General features: G+C 26.3%; 2 protein-coding genes across 2 annotated transcripts; one reads left to right on the plus strand and one right to left on the minus strand.

Moving 5' to 3' along the window:
• Positions 1–11: 11 nt before the first annotated feature.
• Positions 12–9,677, minus strand: LOC126909213 (dopamine beta-hydroxylase-like). The gene is made up of 9 exons (XM_050691630.1): positions 9,186–9,677; positions 8,580–8,732; positions 8,237–8,500; positions 4,662–4,859; positions 4,500–4,584; positions 4,270–4,436; positions 1,881–2,063; positions 411–598; positions 12–351 (listed from the first exon to the last, which is right to left on the minus strand). Exons 1-9 carry the CDS (start codon positions 9,468–9,470, stop codon positions 123–125), a joined length of 1,752 nt encoding a protein of 583 aa, XP_050547587.1. The 5' UTR covers positions 9,471–9,677; the 3' UTR covers positions 12–122.
• A 2,770-nt stretch (positions 9,678–12,447) lies between these two features.
• Positions 12,448–15,966, plus strand: LOC126909214 (uncharacterized). Its single transcript, XM_050691631.1, has 4 exons — positions 12,448–12,543; positions 12,629–12,784; positions 13,979–14,146; positions 15,772–15,966. Exons 1-4 carry the CDS (start codon positions 12,448–12,450, stop codon positions 15,964–15,966), a joined length of 615 nt encoding a protein of 204 aa, XP_050547588.1.
• Positions 15,967–23,130: the final 7,164 nt, after the last annotated feature.

The following is a 23,130-nucleotide window of genomic DNA, read 5'->3' on the forward strand; positions in this document are numbered from 1 at the left end:
AATAAGATATATATATGCAATTATAAGTAAAGCTAATAAAAATGTATTATTTTAATTATATCTTTATTGCAATTAAAATAATTTCATAGTTCTCTTATACTAGATGTTTTTAATTTAACGACTTAATTTGGACAGTTTCTTGCTAGAGGTGGTAAAGTGTATGAAATTTTAGTGGTAGGTCTATTTTCCCAATCCCCTGGAAACCGTTCACCGGTACTTCTGTTGCATTGCATTGATAACGTACTATCTTCGTATACTTTGTGTAGAACTTGGTTTCTCATTGGTGTCCATTCTACTGCTTTGTAGTTATCACTTATTCCTTGTTCAGTAGATGTTGGTTGCCTCTCCCATCTGTGGAATATAAATTCGTATCATGTCTACTATATTTGAATCATGATAGAAACACTTACTCTTTTAAAAACTTAAAATAGGTCCGAAGATTTTGATCACTTATTGAGCTTTTACATACTTCCAGTTCGGTTTTAGGATAATAATAAACATAGTTAACACACATTTCATCGGTTATACTAAATCCGCCCAAAGTAATGTTTTGACGGAATTCTGTATTAAAATGGCACGTAGTTATCAATGCATCACCCTATAAAATATATAAACTTATGTATAATTTGTAATAAAAAAAATTATTAATAAAATTATTAATAATCAAGAACAGCCGACACAATGCACCAGGAAGATTATAATGATGTGTACCGATAATTAAAATGAAGAGCATGATCTTCGTAATATTATTAAATGTCAACTTTTGTGAAATCTTATGCTATGAATTACTTAACATTAAATATGTTAATATAGATATGTAATGAATTAAATTTTGTTATATTGTACCAGTAGTTAAAATACTTTCGGTTTTTTTTATAGATTTAAATACTTAGTATTATTATAGCTCGACAATCACTTTCTATTATTGTTACTATTTTTAAAGATCAGTTTATATGAACAGTGCAACAAGTTTTAAGAAATTTTAAGATTTTCGGTTAGTTAATGATTCTTACAGTCGTTAAATACAAAATTCTTCCATAATTTTATAGCATAAGTAAAACAGATCACGAATGCTTTCAAATTTCATCTATTATGAATTCTTTAATCTTTCAGTTCGACAGACTTGATCAAAGAAACTTACTAATACTAAAATAGAAAATGAATTGTAGTATATACTATTATAACACAATGTTATCAAAAACAGTTCCGACTAACGACCCTTTTATGATTGTCTAGGTTAGTTATACATGTTTAATTATTACACAAGTATATGATCTACTCTAGCCGCTACCGCTGTTTCAATCGAGTAATACAACCACATTATAGTTTTTAATTTCGGTGTGTTAATTGTCGCCTGTTTGCTATTGTTGTAATTAATTAAAAAATCTCCAATACTGAACTGTGCAGCAAATCCCGAGGGTTATAACATATTTTGTTCTTTATCTTTTCTATTATAATAGAATAATCTACATTATTTTTTTATGTTTTGTTTTTATTCCCGTATAGTTCTCTAAGGAGCGCCCTTGTACGTGTTTCATCGGTCATCGCACCGTCGAAGCTATTAAACAATCGTCTCAAGAGTTAAATATATTATGGTAAAATCAATTAGAGTATTTTAATTACGCTTGTCAATCAGGAAATATATATATTTTTTTATCTTTATTTTATTCTGAGCTTAAAAACATAACTATTTAATGATCCAAAATCTATATTAATACTGTGATTACAATTATAAACTGTTTTTATTTTTATTTCTTAATAAATATTTGTTGTAATTAATTAACTACATTTTAGAGCAATTATATAATGAAAGTTAGTAAGAACATAATAGAGTAGGAGATTACAAATTACTTAAATTTATAAATAATGTAAAAACTCACTGGCAGTACTCGAACTGGTCTTTTAAGTAATCTGATTTCTTGAAAGTGGGTACTGTAGTGATTGTCTCTATTAAGTTCCGGTAGTTCTTGGCCATCTCGTACATGTTTTGTGTAGATCTTCGTACCTGTTAAATGAGTGTGAAGTTGAGATCCAAAAACTTCAATTCCTGAGGGTGGTATACTCTGGTATTAGAAAATAATTAAAATTTCTAATATTAGCACAAATATTCATTGATTAAAGTTATTATTAAAGCTAGGAATTATATGCATTTATAAATTTATATAAACTATTCATAACACTAGCAAATTTTTTTAAAATAACTTGTAAAATTAGTTTTTGTTGAATGTGTTATGAAGACGGATGTGTACGTATGGTGTGTGCATAGATATGTGGGAGATCGTGTCAAGTGGAAGTTTAGGAAAGGGTGGACAACCCCAAGTAGTTGGGATAAAAGCGAGGAAAAAGAAGAAGACTTGGAAACTTAGTAATATGTTGTTACTTCTGTTATAGTTAAGGGAGGATTAGGGCAGTTTATCTCACCATAAAATAAAAAATATTTCTACTTTACTATACAGAATGTTCAGTAAGTAAGACAACAGATCAATTGTTACAAACGATGAGAACAATAGAAACCCGTTTCCTTACTTAATGAATATCCTATATAATTATATGACAAAGTTTCACAAAATTTAAACGCTCTAAAGTGACTCAAAAAATATATATAAAGGCGCATAACACCTAGACTTTGTTATAATTGTTATAACTACATGGAGTAGCTTTTACAACTGTACTAGTTTTTTAATTAAAAAAGCTCAACGTGGTTTCATGTCGAATGACTTCATAAACCCTATCAATTAAAAGTGTGTCTCTAATCAAATTCCTTTTCTTGTTAATAATACAGATCTACAAAATTAAATTTTTTTAATCACCAGAGATGAAAATATACTTTTCTAAATAAATTTTTCGGGTGGTATCAAATCTGAAATTAAATATTCTATTACCTCTTGTTTTTAATATAATTACTGATTAGTAAAAAGAAATTAATTACACAAACTAGAAATTTCGTCAAATATCCATATTTTTTGCTTTTTAATTAGTAATTATAAGGGCCGGTGTGTCCGAGTCAGTAACGCGGTATTGTCTCGGGCGGCTTCATTTGTCGAACAATAGATCAGTTCGGTAATTGAAGTCGCCATCCCTCTCTCCGGCGACGGACTAACCACCCGTCCTGGAGTATAAATGGTTAAGAAATCTCCTCTTATTGTCTACGGCCCTTAATGGGCTGATAAAGCGATAAAAATCAAAAAAATTAGTAATTATCTCAAAAACTGGAAGTGATAAAAAAAAATCTACTTGAAAATTTAAAATTTGCACGAAAAATTGATCAAGAAAAGTATATTTTCATTTCTGATGGGAATTCCTTGTAAACTATGTAAATTGTAATTTTTAGAAAAGAAGAACATAGTTATTGTATATAATATGTAGATTCTATGGAATAATGTAAAACCATTATTTATTGAAAAAATTGTAATTCAACAAGCTCTGAAATCAAGAAACTCAAGATTTTCTCGATTCTTTACTAGTATAGGACTGAATTGATTATGCTAATAAAATTTATAGTTGTATTTTGAAGTGCACATGATAAAAAACAATCATGGATGAAAAATAAAAGTAGCGAGATTCTAAAATATTTTCTAAATTATTTAAAAAAATGTCAGATACTTGTTATTTTCAAATTAACGTTGAAATGTAAAAACAGATTTCTTTATTCTTGTTTAATGCAAAAATTGATTGAAAATAGACGTGCATAATGAACTGTAAGGGCTAAAAATAAATCTAACGATGTATACTGAAGGTTTTATTTGATTACTGTGCAGAGAATTAGCGTATTTTTAAATATTTCATTTATTAAAATTTTAAATTATCGATTTATTATTGGCAGTAAATATCGAAAAAAAGTGTTATCAGTTCAGCCTCATAAAAAGTAATAATACGATAAATGTCAAATGACCAGCGCTATCTATCTCTAAAACATAATACTATCAAACCTAGAACAAACTAAAATCATAACATTAACATAAATGAATAATTTTTGAAAATAAATGATTTATATTTCTTAAATTATTCATAAATTAAACCTAATTCAATTTATTAAATACATATTTTAAATCTTTACATGATAATAAAATTAAATAACTAAAATGCGTTAAATATTTCATGAATAATTAAACTACCATGCTTTCTATTAGAATCCTTTTATTAACACAAATGTAAAATATTTCGTGACGGAATATAAAAATAATTTATTAATATAATATATAATTATATATAATATATATTATATTTATCAAAATTATCAAAATAGTAAACATTTGTTAAGAATCATACTTCTGCAGTACATTCGGATATGCAGTAACCGCTCAGTGTGAAATCGGATTGATTAGGAGGAATAGCCATTTTATCAGTATACTCTAATCCCAACTCCACTACCGCCGCATCGTACTTCCTCAAGTTTGGTGTTATATACAACCTAATACCAGAGCTATCCACTATACCTGAGAAGTTTATACATCTATATAAATAATTTTCAAAAATAATTTTTATTTTATGTTATTTACCTTTAATCAAACCAGGATTATTATAGTGTACTTCTAACATTACAAATTCATTGAAATCTGGTCCACCGATGGGTAAGCCAGCTTCCTTAATGAATAGAAATAAATAAGCAAAATTATGTAAGTGCGTATTTAGGTTTCAATAAATATATTAAAAGTTCATACTTCAGGATAAACAAAAGCTGGTGCTCCCATAGCCCAAGCAGCTATAACTTTCTTACACACTTGCGTTTTGTATGGCCGTTTTTCATTAAAACATGGTCCATCATAAAGAGGCATATTGTTGCCAGCACCGGCTTCACAATGAAAGACTTCTATATGATGTACCACCCCTCTGTTTTTTTTCTCAATAACTGACTCAAACTAATTAAATATTCATTACATTACATTCATTATATGCTACCATTTTATAAAGGATGATTCTTTTAACACTAGACAATCAATTTCTCTTGAAATAATAATTTTTTTGTGAATTTTGTATTAGGCTTTTGTTTATTACATATGTATTTATACTTATGTGTTATAAAACATATTTTAAGTTCATTCCTTATGTCTTATAGGAATATCAACTTTAATTTTTAAATGTATAGATTGTTCAGTAAGTAAGGAAACGAGTTTCTATTGTTGTTATTGCTTGTAAAAATTAACCCGTTTCCTTACTTTTTGAACACTATATTTATTTGACTATAAAATAGAAAATTATATAATTAAGAAAATGACCGGCCTATAACAATTTTTGAAAGTGATAGTTATAGTAATCACCTTCAGATATTATTTGTACTTGTTCTAACTACGGTACGACCACAATGTGATAGTTTTTTTATCACATTTATAACATTTAAACCAACTAAAATTGACATAATCAACAATGTTTGTTTTACGCATTGGTGTTTTAAGAAAAAAATAGTAAGGGGACCAATCCCCTCTAATTTTTCTTGAAAAATATTTATTTTGGCTTTAAACCTGTATAACTCTTCATTTTTGTCATAGTAACGTGGTCGATGATTTTCATAATAATTATAAGAATCTAACTGACATAGAATATAAAGTTGAACATATTTTAGATTTTTTCTTCTTTTCAGTAGATAAAAATGTCTTTATAATTTTGAACTAACTTAAATTGTCCTTTTTATAAATTTACAAATGCGATGTTTATTTAATACATTGGTATTATTAAGAACTTTCACATTTGGGGTACGAGGTTTGAACCCAGACGCCGCAGTGACTTTGATTGCACTTTTTTCTTCATTTTTTTTTATTTTAGAAAAGAAGGTTTAAAAATCATTTGATTTATATTTCATTTAGATTGATTGAATTCTACGAATATAAATGACACCATCATTGTAGTTTCCCTTCATAAGAAGAAATTTATAATTCGTGTTAAATTATTTTACTATATGGTTAATTTTTGTGGCTGTTATTCATTTTTCCCAACTCTCATTTGACCAATTTTTTAACGATATGGCAAATGATCATAACTTGTATCTATTTGAAAATAATAACGTTAAAAATTGAAAAAATATGTCTCATTTATCAATTTAAAAGTTACTTAGTCCAATTTCGCTATATGGACAAAATTTATTTTGTCACTTATGTATTAAATATCGAATTTGATTTAATATGGTAATCGATTTCAAATACAAATTTGTATAATTTTACTTTGTTATTTGTTTATTTTTTGACTCTAATATGGTCTACTACTAGTCTATACTATTATAATTATTTTTCAATAACATAACACTGGATAAAATATTTCTAAAAAAATTATTTTGAATTTCAACTGAATTCATCAATGGATTTTTCCAATTATAATTCATTTTTTTAAAAAGCTCAATTTAGTTCTTTTAATGGTGTGCGTTTTATTCAGTCCATAAATTTGCTCAACTTTTACTGGACCAATTTTAATGAATCATACGTTAAAATATTTCGATTTATATCTAATTGCACTTATAATCACCAAATATTGAAAAAATTACTTGTTTTTTGAAATTTAGACAAATATCTTAAAATAATGCAACTATACAAATCGGCAGTTTTAAAAAATCATCTGCACTTTAAAATTACTATAACTTCTGTTTAAAAACGCTAATCGTAATGAAATTTAAATAAAAAATCCTAGATGAAATATTATTTTATGGGATATGCTTTTATAGTAACCCAATAAAAATCATAAGTACAAGAGGAGTTTAAAAAAGACCACTCACGCATGTTAATTTTTTTTTACCCAATTTTGACATGTTCCGGAAGGACTGCGTTCTTAAACTTACATCAAATTGAACATTTTCAAATATATAACGACATAAAAATAATTCCGGACGATTATTCCACTATAAGAAATTGGATGTCAAATATTTTTAATAGAAATATTTTATTTAAAGTATGTATTTTTAAAATTAAATATCACCACAAATAATAGGATCGATTTCAATAATAATTATAGTTATCTTTTCTAACTCTTTGTGTTTAAATAGATGCTACAATTGAAATATTCAGAACTTTATTCCGTATAATTATATCCTATAGTATTTCCAACATACTGTTATTCAGAAATATTCCGTGCCTAGTTTCCTCTATGATTTTGTCCGCCGACGTGTTGTTGAATTGTATTTTGACCTATAGTTTTTTATATGTTAATACTCGTTGTTAAATAATTAGTAATAATATCACAAATCAAAGGCGATGGAAAAATCGAATTGCAGATTTGAAATTAGGGCAAAATATTGACCAAGGAGAGTATATTTGTGACTCTGATGGACATTCTTTGTAGGCCAGTGTATTCATTCATAATTAACAAAAAATTATTATTTGAAAAGTGTTGCATCAAACCCTTAAATTATTATATGCGTTGCCATAAAAGTAACGAAATAAATAACTACTTTATAATTTCTCCTTAAAAATTACAACCTTAAATTGTTAAATATCAACATCATACTAAATTTAATTACTATAATAAGAATTTTTTCATATATTATACTTATAAACTAAATAACAACTAATGAGGATATAATTAATGTAATAGGAATTGAAGTTTATTTTGAAATAATCTAACAATTTCCTAAGCTAGTTAAATATGCATAATATAATTTTAAAGTATAAATTGAATGCCCTTATAAGGTACAAGGAATTAATAAAACAATTTATGATTGAAAAACTGAAAAAAACATGTACCTAAGATAACCAAAATAAAATGCTCATCGATATTTTTATTTTGCAAGTAATTGAGTCGAGTAATGATAAATGGATATCACTCTGTATAACAGCTAAAAATAAAAATATCAATGTTCTTCCGAAAGATAATTATATAATTTAAATATTGTGTCAAATGTATTGAAAAAATTTCAGGTAAAATAGCATACTATTAATTAATTTTTAAATAAGTTGACGTATCTGAAATCATAGGATTTTCATATTGGTATATTGATATATTGGATATATATTGATATCATTATCATTATTAAATTATATCATTTTATCTAAAATATCACATGACTTTTTGAGGAGTAAAATTTTACTCGGTAAATTTATCATAAAATTTTTATAAAATTTCCAATAAAATTGATAATTAACATACAAATGACAAAATTTGACTTGACGACCTTTTCACAAAAACCGTTCATATGTTTGAATCAAATGAAAGAAGGTACTAATAGATTTTAATTTTAAAGATTAAAGTAAATTCTCCCGTATTAAAATATAAAAAAATTCTAATTTGAAACATAATGTTGAAAAAGACAACTTACTCTAACAATGTGATGTTTAAACGATAAATCTAAAGGAATTTTCATCACGTGGCACCAGTAAGTAGTTTCTTCGGCAGGCACGTTAACATTGTTGGCCAAAATATCAATTTTAGAAACCTTATTAGGTAATTTTACTGGAGGTCTCTCAGGTTTTAACAGCTGTACTCTTTGCATACCTTTCTTTTTAGCTTGCGATACTAATAGACCATTTACAGCAAACAATGGGCCTCCACCTATCATCCAAACTATGTGAGTTGTTCCACCCTTTTACAAAATAAAAATTGGTTAAAAAATGTTCTGAAATTGCATTAAACTTAACTTTTTGAATAAAATATGAAGTTACCTCAATTAAATAATCATTTTGGTCATCACAAGTATCAAACTTTCTTGAAAATGTTAAAGCTATTAAGCCATCGTGAAATCGAGTAATGTCAAAATTGGTGCAATCTTGTTGCTCGTCAATGAATAATCTTCCCACATCATCAGCCCAAGCATCCTATAAGATATAAACGTACGATTATTTTTTATTTTAATTGTTTTTAATTACTTATTTTAAAAGGTAATTTAAAAATTAAAAAAATTAATAGCAAAATTTGCAAAAAAAAATGTTATTTAATACTTTTAAACTCTATTACTCCGTTTAACGGTAAAAGTTCTCAAGTGTCATTTAGGTCAAATAATTTCTTCGCTATATTTTTTTGATAATTTTACTTTTTAAGATTTAAGTGAGTACTAGATATTAATTTTCTTAAATTTACATTGGACGTTAAAATAGTTGTTATTTTTTGCATAATCGACACACATTTAACTTATATTAAATTACAAATCAGATATTTCAATACTTTGTGAACATTTCCAAGGAGGTTTAAGTTAAAATGGTAAAATTAAACGTGGAAGAGGCGAAATAAATTAACTGTAAATATAACAAGTTCACGACATTTGTTCTTACCACCATACGAGTGTGGCCTTTCCAGTCGACCCACATAATACAAAAGTCTGCTTCAGTGTAATTTCCACGATTTGAAAATCCCAGAGCCCACCAATCAAACGGACTGGATACATTTAAATGGGCTTCGAACATAACCGATTGGTCAGACGGGTCTAGTGTCCAATAGAGTGTCATGCCTCCAGATTCATCCAGAGGAACAGTGTATACTCGATTACTGGCCAGTGCAACGATACAACACCAACCACTTCCAAGCAACCATAAGACTGCTTGCACTAACTTTAGCATGGCAAAATTACACTGTCCAAAGCAAACTGTAAAGTATGTTGTTTGACGATCAACGCTAACAATGTTCAAGCGACTGAAAAACGGACTGTCGTGTGCCGTTTAAGTCAAGAGTTGGTTGTTCGTTTGGCGTCTCGTTGACGACGCATAGACACTCGATCGCATCAAGTGACGTCATGGCTGAACAAAACGCTTTACTTGTCTGTTCAAAGTGCTTCGAAATTTTAGACTAGTCATTATTACAAACAATTCTATAAGATCAAAAAGTTTTTCTTTTAAGAAATACTCTCTTTTGTTATTTGATCCGATAAAATGATAGTAAGTTATTTTAATCAATCAATGTTGATTAAGCAAATCAATTTTTTTCTATGTGATAATATTTCATTAAAAAATTTATTCGAAAATAAAGAAATAAAAATAATAATGGAAGATTTGCAAAATTTAGAACCTTTTATGTTCAGTAGTCGTTCATTAGTGAAATATAAAACAATTTATTTTTAAATATTACAATTCAATAAGCGTTATAATATTTTCTAATCAAAAGAAGAATTTTATTTTAAATGGTTTTTCTTTATAAGTAAAATATATATTTTACTCTATTAAAACTTTTGCTTTCTACATTAGATGTAAAAACATACTCACACTTCGTAATCTAGTTAAAAGACATAATTTTATATAATAATTTAATTACATTTAATAGGTATGTTACAACTCTCTAAAATATAATGGTGACCAAGTGTACTACGAAAGTAGAGTATGATAAAATTACGATTGAAATCGATGCGTTATGAATCGTTGAAATTATTAAGCGCACGGAAACATTGGAATTTTCGTGGGAATTTCATTAGTTTTTAATCTTTCATAAGGCGCCAGGAAAGGAATTTGATACGCACATTCCTGTTGAAAGTTTCTCGCCGCAGTCATTGAGAAACTAAAACGACAGTCTTGTTGAATAATAAAATGGTATTTTTCAACATAACTATGGAATTATTTAATTGAGCATTAAAGTCAACTTTCATAATTTATCGTTCAATGACAATATCTCAGTCGAAAATGTTAATTTAGTTTTTTTTTAATTGAAAATCATATTTACCAAGTAAGTAAACATCTATCAAAAGAGATAAAGTTATTAAAGTAATACATTTGAATTGTGTAATAAAAGCAAGCAAGTATACGTTCAAATGAATATTCAATGAAAACACAACAGTTATACGTAAGTTAATTTACAGGAATAAAATTTAGCTTTGCATATTAACTTGAAAACAATAAAGCTTTTGGTTTGTGTAAAATTATTTAAGGGATTATGACTACCACAGGCAGTGTTTTAATGTCACTATTTACATAATAACATAATGAAAAGCATGACGTGGTAATACCCCATGTGAGTAATTTTATCGGATATTGTTTTATGTTATTAAAATAAATTGATAATCTAGTGATACGACGGAATGATTATGAAATGTGTTCAGTACATTTAAAATATAACTTTATAGGTCAAATTAATTTTTAAATATTTATACATGTTATGTTACCGATTATTTATGGACATAAATAAAAAAAATTCCTACTTTAAACATCAACTTTATTCATTTTTTTATGGTCAACTAAAAGTAAATATTTAATAATATCATTGCTAATTATATATTGTCATTTGTGTTGGAATAGAACGTGAAAACAATTCTTAAAGAAAATTAACTCAATAAAAAGAATTTCTAAGTAGCAGAATTATTACTTTTTAATTAATCTACAAAGTAAATTTGAATAAAAAATGGTATATTTAATTAGTATATAATATATTTACAATTAATCATTTTGATTAGTAAAATTGTCGTAATTAATTATTATAACAATAATAGTGTTGCTTGTTAAATTTTTCATGCCCATCATCAACTCCTTAGCCTCCAACTATTTGGGGTCGACTCTTCCTTAATTTACAGAATTTTTTATATTAGCTGTCACCTTATGCAACTTCGTTATGGCTAAGGGGACCACTAAGGAAACAAAGTGTGTGTCTCTGTTAAAGTTACCGTAAGATGACCCATCCGGGGGAACTAACAGCAAACAGAATCAGTTGAGCATCAGTGCTAAGACAGGAACTGCGACCGCTGTTAAATTTTAATCATTGTTGAAAATATTAAGTGTATTACAGTTTATGTAAACTCATAACCTTTACTAATATTTTGTGGTAGTTTAATTCACTTTAATAATTATTTTTTAAAAGAGTAAACATTTTTATCATTTTTCATTTATATAACACATTATATGCATAATATGTTAATAAAGTATATCTGTAAAATAATTATATATTATAATAATATTTTACAGATCAACTTACTATATTTTTAAGAGACTTATAACAAAATAACTAATACCATAGGAAATTTTACTTATAATAGAATACTAAAGAAACATTCAAAATTATAAAAAATTATAAAAAGTATTAAATTTAGTAATTAACATAATTTATATAAATAAAACATTTTAATTATTATTATTATTATTATTTTATATTACCATAGTAATTAAGGCTACACATGTTATGTGCTAAACTTAACTAAAGTTAAATAAATAAATGGTGTAGTTGTAAAAATTTATAAATTTTATTTAATGTATCATTATTGCATTATAAATAAAATTAATAATAATATAGAAAAATATATATTTTTAATACAATAGAGTATCTAGTCACTTAAAAATAATTTTAACTCTAATTATATTGTTATTGATAAAAAATCATTATTAAAATATAAAAATTACAATATATTCGTTATTAGATTAAAAATGATAAGAATTTGTATTGTTAATATACAAATAAACCCAGAGATAAAATTCTATTTGAAAAATTAAAAAAATTTTAAATATAAATAACGAATTTATTTAGTAGAAACATGGTTGTGTATTTTTAATTATAATTTTTAATGTATTCATTTCTGTATATTATTATTATTCGACGTTTGTTTGTTTATAACTATTAATTATTATGGACAACTTTTTGCTGATACTTGGATTAACAACAAGTTTATTTTTTTTTAAAGAATGCCAATGTGAAAGAAACTTGTTTCCAAATCTTCCTGTAGTAAGCTCTAAAAACAATAATTTTGTTTATAACAAAATGTTAATTAATGTAAAATTCAATTAATTATTTTAATTATTTTAAATAGGGAGAGTTCAGGTTTAAATTCAAAGTGGCTTTCAAATGTAATACTAGTACAAACTATAAGATTGACTTGAATCTTCATCAGAGTAAAGTTTCTAAAAATAAAATATTACTAGTGGGTAATATAGACTTACAAATTCCATTTGATGATTTATTATCCGTAAGTGTAGTATAAACTGATTTCGTTTTAGTAACAAACGTAAATTAGTCATACGATCAACTCTGTTTGTTCAAGTTAAACCTAATTATATTTGTAGTTCAAAAATTTTATTAAGCTAAAACTGAAATTTAAAGTAAAACTTAAAAGTGTCGGTCATCTTTTGTAAAATTTACTAAGGATAACTCATTATCTATGTTTAATATAGATTGCGTCATCTATATTTAATAGCCATGAAGTAGTAGATAGTTAGATATATTTAGGGTTTTAATATTTCATAAAATTTACTTTTGTGAAAAATATTATTTTTAAAATGTTCACATTAAATTTTGGATGTATAAAGTATGAATACGTAAAGTGTGTATGGATCTCAGGCGTAGTGCACATAGAGTTGTATCCGCCTGCGTTACATACTCTCTCCATGTATTAAAATACTTGTAATTCAATAAGTAATTGTCCTAAAATTACGAACCCATCGAAATGTTTTGTAAGGACTAAAAAATGTAATTAGAGACATATAATAAAAAATATACTTTTAACGTAGATCAAAACTACAAAAATTATGAAAAAATAAATAATTCAAAATATTTGCTGGATAAAAATTGTCAGAACTTGGTGAAACACCTTGTATAGTGTTTATCTCCCCATTAGTATAACTAAAATATATTAACTAGAAAGTTTAATTTATGTTTGAATTAAATCATTTAATTTAAACTGTTTTAATTAACTGTGATACTACGGAATTCATATAGAAAAACATTTCTGATAAACGTTCATTAATACCACATTCAGAAATTGTTAACAATGCCAATCTATGGTGATGTTCAATAACTATTTTATTAAAAAAAAATCATTTCAATTAAATTATTATTATTATAATAATTTAATGCTTTCACAAAAGCACGTTATTATATAAAGGTCTAGCAACTCAGCTATTTACTCTTGAAAAACGCGTTACAATAATAGTACAATAAAATAGCCAAGTTTCCAGATTTATCTATACGACAATGCATAGAAGCAGGAAAATATTTACTTTTAAGTTTTCAATGAAATATTTTTCGAGGCATAAAATTTTCAATTTTGAGGATGTTTTTATTGTGTAAGCCTCTTATATGTGCTCAAATAACGAAAATTCGTCAAATCATCAGTTTTTCCATTAGTTTTTGTAAAGTAAATTTATCGTTTGATGATAAATAGGCAGACGTAAACGTAGCTGTGATGGATAAAATAGGTGGTTGGAAAGATAATGCTTTTATTTATAATACCAAAAATGCTTGTTCCACAATAAAATCAAAATGGAATGAAGGATGGATAGTTTTTATAAAAAGTTCAAATATTTCTGATAATTCATGTCCAATTAAAGCAGTAAGTATGTTTGTAATACAACAACATAGAGTTATGAATTTTTAATATTTTTATATGATTTTTTGTTAATTTAATTTTTGTCCATTTAATATGACACTACAATTGAAAAAAACCCAGCACGGGGTGTCGCGGCACAGTGATGACGTGGCATAGTTGGGTCAAGTATAATGATATCTGACAGTGATTAAAATCACTATCATAAAAAACGCTTCGATGCAAATTTTTAGATAGTTTTTAGTTTTAAAAAATTGGTGGATTATTCCAAAAGCTACATGATCTGCTATTTCTTTATTTATATCCCGATTAAGATAAAGTATGTCGAATAAAAGAGGGATATAAATATTATTTCTCATAAAAATTGTATTGATGTAAAATGTAAAAAATTATATCGAGTATTTTCACACAAAAATAGCATTCGGTAGTCATTTTCACCATGAAGACAAAATAAAGTCCGAAATTTTTTTTTTCCATAATAATGTACATTACATTAGCTTTAATTTAAGATATATATAAAAGTGTCAGACTTTCCGGAACACTTTCAAAATTTAAGTTGAAAAAGTTAATTTTTTGTGAAAAAGTTGTCATTTTAAATCTAAGTAAAGGGTCACATATAAAAAAAAATATACCAAATCATAGATAAGAACATTATGTATCTATAAAAAAAAAATTATATTGATATGTTCATTTTTAAAAAAGTTATGGCAGTTTTTAGTAAAAAAAATTGAAAAAATATCGAAAATTAGCGATTTTTAAATTTGTAATTTTTTTGGAGATTTCCCCCATTTACGGGAAACAAGGGAAATCTTTTTAATTTTTGAGAGTAATGTCTTCGATTAGATACGATTTGTGATCTTTTGACGTATCATTGAAAGAAATCGGTTCGGTGAGAGCGGAGAAAAAGTGGTAACAGACACAAAAAAAAAACACATCTTAGTAAAACCAATACCTTATCAGCTTCGCATCGAAGCTAAAATTCAACATTAAAGTACAAAAATACTATTTAATAAAATATAAAATATATTTTATTAAATACATATTAGGGATCAACAATAGTAATCGAATATCGATATAATTTCAATATTGGTAGTTTTTTGGTAAAATTATATCGATATTTTTTATATTGATTTAAATGGCCTCGACAAAATAAAATTTTATGATTAATTAATAAATATATTATACTAATTTTAACTTAATTATTTTAATTGAATTATATTGAATAACATGCAAGATCTTTGATATAAAAGTAATATTAATCAAATATATTTGTTTTAGTCTGAGTATTATGGAGGGCTGAAACTTCACAAATAAACTGAAATATTTCTTATTAGGGGGGCAGATAGAGCGCTGTGTTAAAAAATATTCATGGCAGATCTATAATCTAAACTTATAAATAAAAGCATGGAACTATAAGCATCTAGAAAAAAATATTTTATACTATGTCCATAATTAAATGATAAAAATTTTTTTTCACTTTTAATTTGATGTACATTTAAATACTTATAAGAATATGCAAATAAAGAAAAAAATTATAAGTTTATTTGTAAAATTTTTTCCGTGAATGGATACACTTAAATCGCATCAAATTATAATTGTGTTAATTTTTTTCTTCAAAATTTATTTTTCAGAATAATTATGTCGTGAGTAACTTAGATGTAGATGAGTTTTTTGTAAAACTTCAAAAAACAAACATTTTTGTTCCCAAAACATTTTTCTATGGATCTTATAAACTTCGATTAGCTATCAAAAGTACAGGCAGTAGCGCAATTGTCGGCTGCTTGATTATCATTGTTGATATTGTGAGACCATGGGAATATTTTTAAATAAAAATTATTTTGTAAAGTATTTTTAAAATAGCCTGAATACAAAATTTAAGTATTAATATACAGTATTTATTTCAAACAATTTTATAGTTTTAATTTAAATGAAACAGTTTATTGAAAAAAATAATTATTAATATTTAAAAAATTGTATTAATGTATATTATTATAACTCAAAAAGGTATAGAAATAAATATTAAAAGAACAACAATATAATATAATATAATATATCTTCATGGGTGTGTTGTTTGAACAGATATTAAAATAATTGAAACTCTTATGATTTTAAGTTTAATTCATTATTTTTTTTATTAATTTTTATATCGGTGTCAGTGTTTTTCTTTTACTAACACAATTGCAAAGAAAAGAAATATTACCTCATATATATATGTTTATGTAAATTTTAAGTTACCAAGAATCCAGAGCAATCGCCAACCGTAAAATAATAGCTTAAAATGAAATCTGCTCTATATAGATTCAATTTTACTAAAAGTACTTATTTAAACTTTATTCTTTATATTAAAATTTTATATCCACCATTTTTGATTACCTTTGAATAAGTTTTCTTTAAATAAAAATCTTTTTTTTTCTTTTAAAATGTGTCTCTTAACACTGAAGATGTTAATGAACAAAGTAACTCTAAGATATTCTATTTGCGAATGTTTTTTAATACCACTTTTTTTTAAAATTCAATTAAGGGATCAACATCATTAGTATTTTAATATGACATCAATATTCGCAAGTACACAACATTGTTATTATCAATGGTAGTAAGACACATTGTTGTGAGTTTATAAATACACTAACTGACAATATAAAAAGTATATCTATTATAGTCATGATTGATAATAAACAATCCGTAACTACGACAGCAATGACATGAAAAACTAATTTTAAAAAAAAATTTGAAACTTTAAATGTTTATATCTAATAAACGAATAAAGTTATATTAAAAATTCAAATGCCATGTACTATTAAATTAAAAACTCAAACATTTTATTAAATTTAAAATATGTGTTCCCATTAAAAAAAACAAAGTTGACACCCTTACAAGGTATAAGGGATGGACTTAAAAAGTATTACATAGTTAATAATTCAAGAATTATGTGTACTAAAGATAACCAAAAAAAAAAAATTTTTTAATTATATTTATTCTGTAAGTAATTGAAGGGCTATAATAAAAAAATCACTCTGTATATACGGCGGTTCTGTTATCAGAAACAATTTATTTAATAAAAAAAAAATATTAAGTATCTTATAGTAAATTTTTTTTTTCAATGTATATATACAGAGTAGTTTTTTTAACATAACCCACTAAATTACTTATTGAATAAAAAAAATGTAAACAGTTTTTTTTTTTTTTTTTACCATTAGTTACATATTTCTCTTGAATTTTGAGCTATGTTATACTTTAAGTTCATCCCATATGCCTATAAATGTGTCAACTTTGTTTTTTCAAATGGCAACACATATTTTGATATTAATAAAATGTTTAAGATTTTATTTTAATAGTAAATGAGTCATTAAATGCAGAAAGGAAGACATGTTCACTTTTTATACTTGTTCAAGAGAAATAAAAAACTGGATATTAATTGAAATAATAAATACATAGTTTTAAAACCTTAGCATTGTTTTTTACAGTATATATTAATATTTTAACTTAATTAGAAAAAAAGATTTTAGAGATTCATTGGAATTAATTGTTTTAGGTTAAGGTCATGTCTCCTTTCTGCAATAAACATAGTAAACGTGTACCATAATAACAATTTATTTAAGTTTTTATGAAATATTGTATTATTATAATACAGAATTGTAATGGATTTATCATCACCCCCTGCACTAATTGTAAATGTATCTTTAAATAACGATATTCATGTATTATTGACTGTATATTTTTTGAAATGTTAGATACTAATGTGCATATAAATAAGTAAAATAAAAATATTTAACAATTATTAAATAAAATTAATGTTATCTTTATTCATCACTAGTGACACAATATATTGTCAAAAAAACTTTGTGCATTCAAAATTAAAATAAATAGTAGATATATTTTTCATTATAGGTACATCAGCAAGAACATAATATTATTAAAAATATAGTATGTATAAAAATATAGTAAAATGTTTATGTTATTCAATTCGTTGTGTTAATTATTATTTTTTTTATTCTTTGAGATCACTTGTATCAATTTACTTGTAGTCTTTCAGAAATAACTATAATCTTTCAACTATAATATTGAAGTCATTAACTTATGCTGTATTAAAGAGTTTATATAATCTACAGATTTAATTTCTTTTTGATTTGAAAAATAAATGGTGATGTGATGATGTAAATAATGATACTGAAGCAAACGAAGTTTTTTCAGTTCTCAGAACATTTTCCATGAGGCATTGCATAAGCAAATGTTTTTTTTTAATATTTTGGCCTCTAATTTATATAGTTGATTATGAGTTATATGTCGTACCAATTTGTTACAGCTGATAAATGTAAAAATATAAAAATAAAAGTTTACTGTAGAAAGAAAGCATGCTATGGACATGTCCCTTTCTGTTGTAAACTGTGATTTCCGAAAGCTATTTTAATATAATTCGATTGTCGTAACATTAAACAGCCACCAATGAGTGTACGAAGATGAATACAAAGATAAAAATTATGTTAATTTGCTCATTTTTAAAAAATTAAAGACAGTTTTAAGAAAAAAAAAAAATGTCGAAAATTAATGATTTTTTAAATTGTATTGTTTTAGGGGATTTACCCCATTTACGAGAACGAGGGAAATTTTTTTTAATTTTTAGGCTAATGTCTTCGACTAGATACGATTTGTGATCTTAGGACTATTATTCATCAAAATAGATCCAGTGAGAGTTGAAAATGAGTGGTGTTAGTGACAAAAAAAGAAACATCAAAAAATGCTTCAACTTCAAGTCAACTGGATCTCGACTGTATTAAATTTTTTTAAGTTAATTTTTTACTCTAATTTTACAAAACTAATTATTATCTTAGTATTATTATTACATCAATCGTAATTGGGTAAAATTAAGAAAAACTAATGTGATATCGAAAATATAGTAAAAAAAAATACAATTAATAAATATTTATTGTACATTCAATATTTTTACATCATCTTCAATAAATCTAAAGCCAAGGCCATAAACATATGTANTTACATTATCTTCAATAAATCTAAAGCCAAGGCCATAAACATATGTAATATAGTAATGGGATGAATAATGTACAATTTTATTCTTAAGAAATATATAAAATGACGTGGATTTGACAGTTATATTATTATATTCTTTTAACAAATTATTATTGTCTAACAGTATGTTCAGAGATTGATTTCTTCCGCAAACCTTAGTATCAACCGACAGTATGGATTTCTCTAAAGTTTCTTTTAAAAGTGTAACTGGTTTCATCATTTCTAGTAAAGTTGTATGATTTTTTTCTGTCTTGTTTAATATTTCGTTTATATTTTCATGGAAATTTGTTAAAGGTTCCTCTAAGTAAAATGGTTCAAAACCATTAAAATTCTTAAGAAAGATTGTTACTTTTATAAAATGCGATATATGGAGACTAACGTTTTTTAAAATGTCATAAAAAGAAGCTGTACAATTGTTTTTATCGCTTTCTAACGTGGCATCTTTACATGCTTCTGCCAAATGCAACATGAGAGTACTAAAACAATAAATACAATTCGCGTGTTTGCATGTAATAAAACGACTTACGTGTTTTTTTTTTGGATTCTCCATTAATTTTGTATAAGTTATTTCGTTTTTTTTTTCGTATATAATAACATCACACAAATATGCCCAACTTGGATTTTTTATAAGTTTTGTCAGAGAATCTGGTAGGGTGTCAACTCGACTATTAGCCAAAAAAAATGCACAAATGACTATTGTTAAATTCATTATCGGAGAAGTCTGTTTAAAAAAAATGGATAATCTTTATTTTCAAAAAATCAAGATTAAAGAATGGTTAGGTTGTATATATTTTAAACATTTTATATTAGAGTAGTAACAATTAGAAAATAGTAAAATAAAAATAACATTAAACATTACGTCAACAATAACATATTGTTTTGTTAAAGTAAACATATTCATGATTCTCACATCGCTAAAAAGATTACGTTTTAGAAAATACATTATGATGTTAATTTAAAAATAATTATGACACAAATTGAAATTAAAATATTCATAAAAGTTGAATTGATCCATATTTTTTTTAAATGTTAAGGTTTTTTTGTAATCTAAATTCGTTTGAAATTATGATATGCCAAATACAATAATTTTCGTAGTGACAGTACTATGTCCCTTGAGAATAAAAAAATCCTGATGCAAATTTTTATATATATTCAGGAGTTTTTAAGAACTTTTAAGTTTGAAGTCATTTTTTTTAATACCAATTGAAATATTTGATAATTAGACTAAAGTTGTATAATATAATACTGAAAGTAATTAATTTTTCTTTGGTCATATATTTATTAAATATAAATGAGAATAAAGTAATTCTACACATAAAATCTACTCATTCTAAGTAAATAAATTATGCTATTAAATATAAAATAAGCGTTGGTGATATAATTAATGGTTTTATCATTCCTTAATCATCATTCCTTTTCATTCCAAAGAAACGCAATATAAATTAGTAAGGACTTTTTCTAAAATTGGGTAATAGGCTAGTCTTTACATGATTTATTTTCATAACTCAAAAATCTGTACTGTAATCGTTATGTTATCGTTGGTTACGTGTGAAAAATATCAAGTCGTATTTTATCATTTTATAGCAAAAGATTTTTAAATTTGTATTTGTAACTGTAGAAACGAGGTTAAGTTTTTAAACATTAACGTTTTAAAATTGGCATGAAATATATCTCTTGTGATAAACGTAAAAAAGTAGTTTATACATATTTACAATAAAACACCTCGTTTCAAAAGTTTTACAAAAAAAAAAAACGATTAAAAATATGAATTACAAGATTTTGCTGAGTATCCGGAAATAAGCAGTCTTACGTCTAAGAAAATTTATAAAAAATTATTGTTACAATGCTAGTACTTCTAGATTTAGAAGTTATAACTTAGGTGAGAGTACCTTTGTGGTCTAAAAACAAAATTCATCAAGAATAATTGGTTAAAATTATTTAGAATTTTTTGTTTTTTGTGCGTTCCCCTGATCCTATACCGACGAAATAATACTAAGACAAATCTTAATATTATTATTATATTAGGAAAAAAATAGTGGTCAACGATGAATCGATCATTCTGTATGTATAGTTATGAAATTGTGTTCTAACAATACGAGTCGTATGCTTATTAGACAAACATATTTAACGCGATTTTCTTAAATATATAATAATATCATTGTTATTATTATTAGTCTACATGCTATGTAGATTAATAAAAAAACGACCCTGTTATAATTTGTGTGGTACAGAACGCCTTTAGAAGGATCTAGTTGACCAGTTGTTACAAAGATCATTGATTATACTATTTCGTGGGACAGCTGATCACCAGCATCTTGCTTTACTCACCCCCTTGCCCACCCATCTCGGCAAATCGATGACCTCCGTGTCGGTTTTCATCCGTGTACAGTTCATTGTCGTAATTCAGTCAGTCAATTGTTTTTTGTGTCACTTTTTTTCAGTTGCAAGCGCCTTCGCTTGAATGATAAAATCGTCCGACCGTTGTACGCCATAGTTTATATTATTTGTTGTTGCACCCTCGTGCTCAAGTTAACGTGCCCTTGCACGCCACTAGTGATTGGGGGGCCCTGACCATCACTAAACATTATCATTGCCGTAGTCTGTTCTCATCTGCCATTACGTGCCTGGGGATCTACACTCTGACTCGTCATACTCAGATGTTCGACACCATTACCATAAGATCTCTTACAGTCCACTCATCACCATCAACAACGTCATCTATACAGCTGAGTTTTATACTATTTTTAATGTTATTTATTGTTTGTTTTAATTGAGATTAACTATTTGTTTTATGCCGCTTCGCCGGCCACTAGTATTTAAGGGCCCCCCGTTACCCCTTAAATTTAAGATACTCTCTGAGGAATTTCTAATTTATGTGATTATTTGTTATTTAATTATTGTCTACTCTCGTTTACTTATTGGATGTATAGTTAGCCGTCATCTCCTAGGTGACTCACTCCCGTATCAATAATAACGTTTTTTAAACAGGTTTAAGATAAAACGGCATTCTAGTGCGGTGCACAACTAGCCGTNTGTATGTATAGTTATGAAATTGTGTTCTAACAATACGAGTTGTATGCTTATTAGACAAACATATTTAACGCGATTTTCTTAAATATATAATAATATCATTGTTATTATTATTAGTCTACATGCTATGTAGATTAATAAAAAAACGACCCTGTTATAATTTGTGTGGTACAGAACGCCTTTAGAAGGATCTAGTTGACCAGTTGTTACAAAGATCATTGATTATACTATTTCTTGGGACAGCTGATCACCAGCATCTTGCTTTACTCACCCCCTTGCCCACCCATCTCGGCAAATCGATGACCTCCGTGTCGGTTTTCATCCGTGTACAGTTCATTGTCGTAATTCAGTCAGTCAATTGTTTTTTGTGTCACTTTTTTTCAGTTGCAAGCGCCTTCGCTTGAATGGTAAAATCGTCCGACCGTTGTACGCCATAGTTTATATTATTTGTTGTTGCACCCTCGTGCTCAAGTTAACGTGCCCTTGTACGCCACTAGTGATTGGGGGGCCCTGACCATCATTAAACATTATCATTGCCGTAGTCTGTTCTCATCTGCCATTACGTGCCTGGGGATCTACACTCTGACTCGTCATACTCAGATGTTCGACACCATTACCACAAGATCTCTTACAGTCCACTCATCNGTTCGACACCATTACCATAAGATCTCTTACAGTCCACTCATCACCATCAACAACGTCATCTATACAGCTGAGTTTTATACTATTTTTAATGTTATTTATTGTTTGTTTTAATTGAGATTAACTATTTGTTTTATGCCGCTTCGCCGGCCACTAGTATTTAAGGGCCCCCCGTTACCCCTTAAATTTAAGATACTCTNACCCCCCGTTAGCCCTTAAATTTAAGATACTCTCTGAGGAATTTCTAATATATGTGATTATTTGTTATTTAATTATTGTCTACTCTCGTTTAC

This window comes from Daktulosphaira vitifoliae, unplaced genomic scaffold, assembly GCF_025091365.1.
Source record: "Daktulosphaira vitifoliae isolate Bord-2020 unplaced genomic scaffold, ASM2509136v1 Scaffold_187, whole genome shotgun sequence".
In the NCBI taxonomy this organism is placed as follows: Eukaryota; Metazoa; Arthropoda; class Insecta; order Hemiptera; family Phylloxeridae; genus Daktulosphaira; species Daktulosphaira vitifoliae.